This window comes from Mus pahari, chromosome 11, assembly GCF_900095145.1.
Source record: "Mus pahari chromosome 11, PAHARI_EIJ_v1.1, whole genome shotgun sequence".
Taxonomy (NCBI): domain Eukaryota; kingdom Metazoa; phylum Chordata; class Mammalia; order Rodentia; family Muridae; genus Mus; species Mus pahari.
In genome coordinates, this window is record NC_034600.1 from 42,374,757 (window position 1) to 42,381,554 (window position 6,798).

A 6,798-nucleotide genomic window follows, 5' to 3' on the forward strand; every position below is an offset into this window, starting at 1 on the left:
TCTTCTTCCTAGAAATGTATTCTCACTTCTGAGCAGCCTCAGTCCCAGGCCACCCCGTTTTACCTGGTGACAAAAGAACAAACTCCAGGACTGAGCCTCAGAAGCCCTGGCTCATTTCCTGGGTGTTCCTGGATGTCAGGTTCAGCCATCCATGTTCCAAGACTATGGATTCCCTAAGTGGGCTTCAAGCTGCAGGCAGGTCACACCTACACTTCGAAACCTCAGCCAGAGTTTCTCTGCTTTTGTCTGTGTGATACTGGGCTTTTTGAAGAAAGTTTCAAAAAGGAAAAGGAAAATTGTTCAACTCTCTCTTTTTCAATAAATAGTCACTGTACTCTTGCTATGTGACAAACTGTTTGGGGTCCAGAGGATCCCGCAGTGACGACATCTCCTTCCCTCGTCATGCTTAATTGCAACGTCCCTGTGAACTTGGCAACCGCCAAGGCTCTGTATCAGACCCCGCATTCTGTGTCTCTAAGACACACAGAGCAGGTGTCCTGAGCATACTCAGAGAACTTCTTGTCCATAGAGTGAATTGTCCAGCTGTAACTACAACAGAGCAGAACGACCATCAGAGAGCTTCCAAGGGGTGTGTTTTATGGGTGAGTCTCAGAGTTCCTAGTTCGACCCGGTCACTTCCTACTCAGTGACCCGCTAAACCTCTCACTCCATGTTCTATGTCTGATTTTTGTTTGGTTGGTTGTTGCTCTGCTTTAACAGAGTAGTGGAGAATCGTCTGAGGATGTAGCTCAGCAGCCGTGTGGGCCTCGTATGGGTGAGGCCTTGGGTTCTATCTTACTATGGCATAAGAGGAAAAGGGACAGAAGAGCTGAGGCTGGACAGCTTGTAAGGAGAAAAGAAGTGCTTCCTACAGCTCTTAGATCTGGCCAGCCCAAGGTGAAGACTTCTACATCTGCTGAGGGCCGTCTGGCTATGTCATCTAGCGGTAAGAGGCAGAGAAGAGAACATATCCTGGAGAGAGGGAAGGAGGAATCTACGGAGGGAGAGAAAGACAAAGAGAGGGGAGAAAGGAAATAGATAGACAGACAGACAGATAAGACATGATAGATAGATAGATAGATAGATAGATAGATAGATAGATAGATAGATAGATAGATAGATAGGTAGGTAGATAGATAGATAGATAGATACATACATACATACATACATACATAGATGACAGACAGAAAGATAGATAGATAGATAGATAGATAGATAGATAGATAGATAGATAGATAGATAGACAGAATACTCAGTCTCAAATACTCAAGCTTTGCAACAGTTGCCACTAAACCAATCATGCATATGAAACCTTCATGAACAAGCTTCCTCCCATTTCCTCCCCAACAATTCAGTTTCCCTGGGGGTTGCATTTCTAACATGTATTTTGGGGAAACCCATTCAAACCACAGCAGTGAAAAGATTTGTTTTTCATCTATAAGATGGGGTAATACCCAGCTCATGCAGGGTTGTGGTCAGGATCAAAGCATATAGTGTTGCTCAAAGCCTTAGAGATCTGCCTGGAGCCCTGCAAGCTGAATTATGTGTTATGTGGTTATTACAATGTATTCTGCCCACCTTATGTCAGGATAATCGTACTTGGAAGGTCCTATCAAATGACCAAGGGCAGAATTCATGACAAAGAACCACTAGTCTGCACCTCCAAGGACCTCCTCAGCCATCGTTAGACATACTATGTTCAGGCTGGTACCATAGAGCAAGGTTCAACTAATGTTTTGTGTGAATCGGCCACAGTACTTACTGTATATAGACAATCAGTAAATAATTACTGTCAGTGAACCTGTTCTAATGATGCTGAAGGCCCAGAGATAGATTTATGTAGGCTTTAATTAGATTAATCACTGCTCAGATGTATGCTTTTCCTAAACTGTTTTCAGAGATAAGATACTTCAAATGCACAAACGATAATCTGATACCTAAACACTCACTGTTGAAAAGACAAAATACTGCTCTAATATATTGCCCAATTTGTTCCGAATAGTCTCGTAAGAAATGCCGTGATTCAAAGACTATATTCACTATATTCACATTCTTTTTACTTTTCTAAGATAATCCTTATTTTAAAATAGATGTCTGGCTTTTCTGTGGATGGTCTTATGCCTACACACAACTCACTCTCTTGTATTACATATAGTATCTTTTAGTAAACTTTGGCATAGTCCCAGAGTTGACAATCATAGACAACATGGTAATTAGACATGCCCACAAGCTTGTCTCCCTGTGAGCACATGCGAGACAGATAGCATGCCCATGTTGAGCTTTGTTGATGTTGTCAAATGTTTCCCTACTTAGTGGTTCCAACATATGCTCCCAACCCACAATGCATCAGTGTTCCTGCTTCCCCACCAATCTGCCATCTTTGTTACTGGTTACAACTCTCTCAGGACTTAGAACTGTAGCGTTCTTTGTATGTTGAGTAAGCAACCGCCTTGCATCTTCTGTTAAGGTATAAATTCCCATCTCAATTCAAGTTGCCACCTTTTTCCTGTGAATTTCTAAGATTTACTTTTGTATAGTATTCAAGTATCTTTTCCTAAAATGTGGGTTTTGGGGAGGGCTGGGGGGCTGGAGAGATGGCTCAGTGGTTAAGAGCACTGACTGCTCTTCCAAAGGTCCTGAGTTCAATTCCTAGCAACTACATAGTGGCTCACAACCATCTGTAAAGGGATAGATGCCCTCTTCTGGTGTGTCTGAAGACAGCAACGGTGTGCTCATATAAATAAAATAAATAAATACTTCTTTAAAAAAAATAAATAATGTGATTTTTTACTTTTATCTTGGTTTATTACATCTTTTTTAGCACAATTTTCAAAAACCCTCCAGTTTATCAGACTTTTCCTTTACGTTTTACATTTTTTGTGTCCAGTATAAGAAAATGTTCCCTACCTATGTCATAACCATGTCGTCCTATACTTTCTTTATAATGTTTTAAACTTTTTTCTCCCATTTAGATTCTACCATGTCTGGGTTTATTTTACATGTGGAGTGAGATGCAAATCTGACCTCATCTTTCTATTCTGTTCCCTTTAAATTTTCTTTTTCTGTGGTTTGAATTTATCCATTATATCCTTAGCTCTTAACTTATTAGTAATAGACAAATTAGGAACCAGAAGCTTAAGTTATTAGGTCCTATCTTGCTTTGCTTTTATGTGTAATTTTATTTCTTTAAGGAATGTTTATAATTTTAGACTGAGTTTGTCTTTAACAGGACGGTATTTGTGGGTCTTAATTGTTGGTTGAAACGTCTTCATTTTTGCTGGGTACATCGTAGTCCCAAGACACCTTGAATAGAATTTCTCAGTTCAGGTTTCTAAGCCTGAAGATGCATGAAAGTACTCAACCTGACACTCACGGGCGGGAAGCCTGTGAACAGAACATTTTAGGGAACTTTTTTGTCTCTATTGAGACTTCTCAAGGGACAGAGGCTGCCCCAGGTTGGGCCTTTTCTCCTGCTCTCTTGTTTCCAACAATGGTCAGTACTTCAGAGTGCCAGGCTGGCAGAAAAGTCTCAGCTTCCATCTTCCTGGACCACAATAAAGCCCTTTACCCTGCTCTTTCCTCATAGACACTGACATCCAAGCTCCAAGAGCACTGTGAACCAAAGCCGTTCGTCTGGACTCCTCACTGCACCCCGACCCATCAGCCAAGGAACCACAAAAACTCTGAGAGACTCTGACATGACTTTCAGTTGCCTTCATCTACGAGACACTTAGGAATTTCCCTGCATTTCTTGAAAGCGGTGCTATGAATTTGAAAGCATTGTTATAACGCATGCTACAGTTCTTGGTATTTACAGCATCAGGATAGGAAGTCTGGATTCAGACAATACAAACATTTTCCAGAACCATTTTGTCTTCGTTGGGCGTTCTATTGCTGTGAAGAAGCACTATAACCATGGTAACTCTTACTAAGGAAAACATTTAAGTGGGGACTGGCTTACAGTTCAGAGGTTCAGTCCATTTGTTGTCGTGGTGAGAAGCATGGTGGCATGCAGGCATATGTGGTGCTGGAGAAGTGGCTAAGAGTTCTAAATCTGGATCCACAGGCAACAACTAAAGCGATTAAGACACTTCCTCTAATGAGGCCACACCTACTCCAGCAAGGCCACACCTTCTAATCGTGCAATTCCCTATGGGTCTGTGGGGGCCATTTTTATTCAAACCACCATACATTTCTTGATTCAATTGACCTTTCATTTTTGCGTATGTGCACTCTACGGTAAAATTCACATATCCTGCATTTGAGACCTTATAGTTCCCTAAAACTGTATCAATACATACTACTAATCTCCTTTGTGTCTTCAGAGATGAGAGATGCTGGAGAGTGGGGGTGGGGAGTTAAGCCTGAGTGGCTGCTTTGGGTGAAAGGTCAGAAATGAGGCAGGATACTGACTATGTTGATTTTCAATTATGTGTAATTCTATTCTGCTCCATTTTGGTAGGAACATCTAGAACAACTTCTTCTCCTCCCATAAAGTTTACATTAGTATCCAGAGGAAGTGTCTTGGGAGGAGACTACTGAGAAGGTCCAGGATACAACCAAAGTTGAACAACCAGTGTTGTGACATTGGGCCTCCTATTGAGCCCTGGAACTGACCGTGGCTGGCCAGGCAGCGGTGGCGCATGCCTTTAATTCCAGCACTCGGGAGGCAGAGGCAGGCAGATTTCTGAGTCCAAGGCCAGACTGATCTACAGAGTGAGCTCCAGGGCAGCCAGGGCTACACAGAGAACCCTGTCTCAAAAAAAAAAACAACAAAAGCAAAGCAAAACAAAGCAAACAACAACAACAACAACAGCAAACCTGACTGTGGCTGAATCTGGCCTTTAGTTCTCAGGTTTTTTTGTTTTTTGTTTTTTGTTTTTTTGTTTTTGGTTTTGTTTTTTTTTTAAGTTCTCAGTTTTATTTTTGTTGTTTTAGTGGGTTTTTTTGTTTTTGTTTTTAAATTCTAGTTTCCATTTACTGGTAAAATGTAGGAACTTTAAAACGTTCATACATGTCTGATTTATTAGAAATATGACACAAATTTTAATTCCAGTTTCCATTTACTGGTAAAATGTAGGAACTTTAAAATGCTCATACCATGTCTGATTTACTACAGGAGTTGCTCCCCAAGAATGTTACTCATAGCTGGACTGAGAGAGTATTTGGGAAATGTGGCAATGTGGTTTATATAAGTATTCCACATTACAAGTCTACTGGAGACCATAAGGGATTTGCCTTTGTGGAGTTTGAAACAAAAGAACAAACAGCAAAAGCCATTGAGGTTCGCACTTCTGTGGGACCCTGAAAAGTAAAGAAACAAGACACAAGATTAGCGAGAGTAACTGCATTTTGCAATTGTTTCAGTTTCTGAAGAACCCACCAGAAGAAGCACTTAGAAAGCCCTGTACACTCCCCAAGAGAGTGAAAAGCAAGCCCACCCCTTCCTTACAGGCAGCTGGTGAGTGCTTAGTTAGATTGGCTGAGTGAATAATAAACTCTGAAGTTGTTACAGAAGAGAAGAAAAAGAAAAAAGGCAGAGAGCGTGCAGGCCAAAGAGTCCACTGTGGACAGCAGCAGCTCAGGTGTGTATAAAGCCACCAAGAGACCAAGGACTGCCTCTGAGGGCTCTGAAGCAGAAACCCCAGAAGTTCCAAAGCAACCTGCAAAGAAAAAGAAAATGCGGGACAAGATGGAAGCATCGAGCTTACCTGAAGTCAGGGCAGGGAAGAGGGAGAGAAGCTGCGCGAGGACGAAGACCGCCTCCTCTCCCCCAAGGCCAAAAGCAAAGAAAAGGGCTCAGAAGAATGGCGTCCGCCAAGCCGATTCTGAGGTCGACAAAGAGAGCAGAGAGACTGTGGCAGTAGGGTTACAGGAATGTTTTAGCTACTTCACAACAAAGGCCTTTTGGAAATCTTTTTTCTAGACTTAAATTCTGCTCTACTGAAGAGGAGACAGGAGACAGAAAAGGTGACTCACTCTCAAAGGTGAAGAAACATAAGGAGAGACACAAAATGGGTGAGGAGGTTATACCACTGAGGGTGCTGTCCATTTAAGCACCCAGTCTTCGTGGCCACAACAGAGCTCCGTAGTTCTCAGTTCCGTCTACCACAATGTGGAGAGTGGTGAATTCCGTTCACTGGAAGCCATTTTACCTCCATGTCAGCCATTTTGGATTTTTAATTCAAACTGCATAGAAACACTTCGTTTATATTGATTTGGGCTCTGATAAGTTGGGACGAACAGGACATCCCCGTTTGAGCGTCTTCCGCCATCTAGGGAGTAAGATCAGAATTTACTGAAGTCTTGCAACAATCGTTGGATGGGTGACTCTGACCTACATGTCCCCGTGACATGAGAATGACAGCTGAGAATCTGTCATTCCCACTGGCTGTGCAGTCAGTGGTAGAATGATGAGGTATTGGCTTTTTGATTTTTTTTTTTTTTAAATAAGTCAGATTTCATGGAGCCACACGTGACATTTGTCCTTGTGGGCTTCAAAGGATGGGTCTCTTCCCAGCTCTTCGAATCTCTGAAACCTTCATCTGCGCATTTTCTCCCAAGTCCTTAGGGCTCAGTCAAGGAATGAAGCATCTGCCATGTCACGATGAGCTTACAGAAAGACTGTTGGATTTGACAATAAGTTATTAGCAGACACAGTAAGGGGAGCTCTATCTTTTGGAGTGTAATTGGTCATAATTGGAGATAGTAGAAAGGGAAATATTTCAGTTCTGTCCAGCCTTACCATTCAAGGTCGTGTTAGTCCTAGCTGTTCCCATATCTCTCCTTCTTCCCTGG

General features: G+C 42.1%; 1 protein-coding gene across 1 annotated transcript; it reads left to right on the forward strand.

Moving 5' to 3' along the window:
- Positions 1-5,101: 5,101 nt before the first annotated feature.
- On the forward strand, positions 5,102-6,056 carry LOC110328876 (la-related protein 7-like). The gene is made up of 4 exons (XM_021208371.1): positions 5,102-5,284; positions 5,368-5,472; positions 5,516-5,868; positions 5,927-6,056. The coding sequence occupies exons 1-4, from the start codon at positions 5,102-5,104 to the stop codon at positions 6,054-6,056; spliced, it is 771 nt and encodes a 256-aa protein (XP_021064030.1).
- Positions 6,057-6,798: the final 742 nt, after the last annotated feature.

Coding starts and splice junctions, on each gene's coding strand:
- LOC110328876 (XM_021208371.1), top strand. CDS start 5,102: ATGTCTGATTTACTACAGGAGTTGCTCCCCAAGAATGTTACTCATAGC. Junction 5,473..5,515: donor AGGCAGCTGGTGAGTGCTTA/GTTAGATTGGCT, acceptor AAGTTGTTACAG/AAGAGAAGAAAAAGAAAAAA. Junction 5,869..5,926: donor AGAGAGACTGTGGCAGTAGG/GTTACAGGAATG, acceptor TCTTTTTTCTAG/ACTTAAATTCTGCTCTACTG.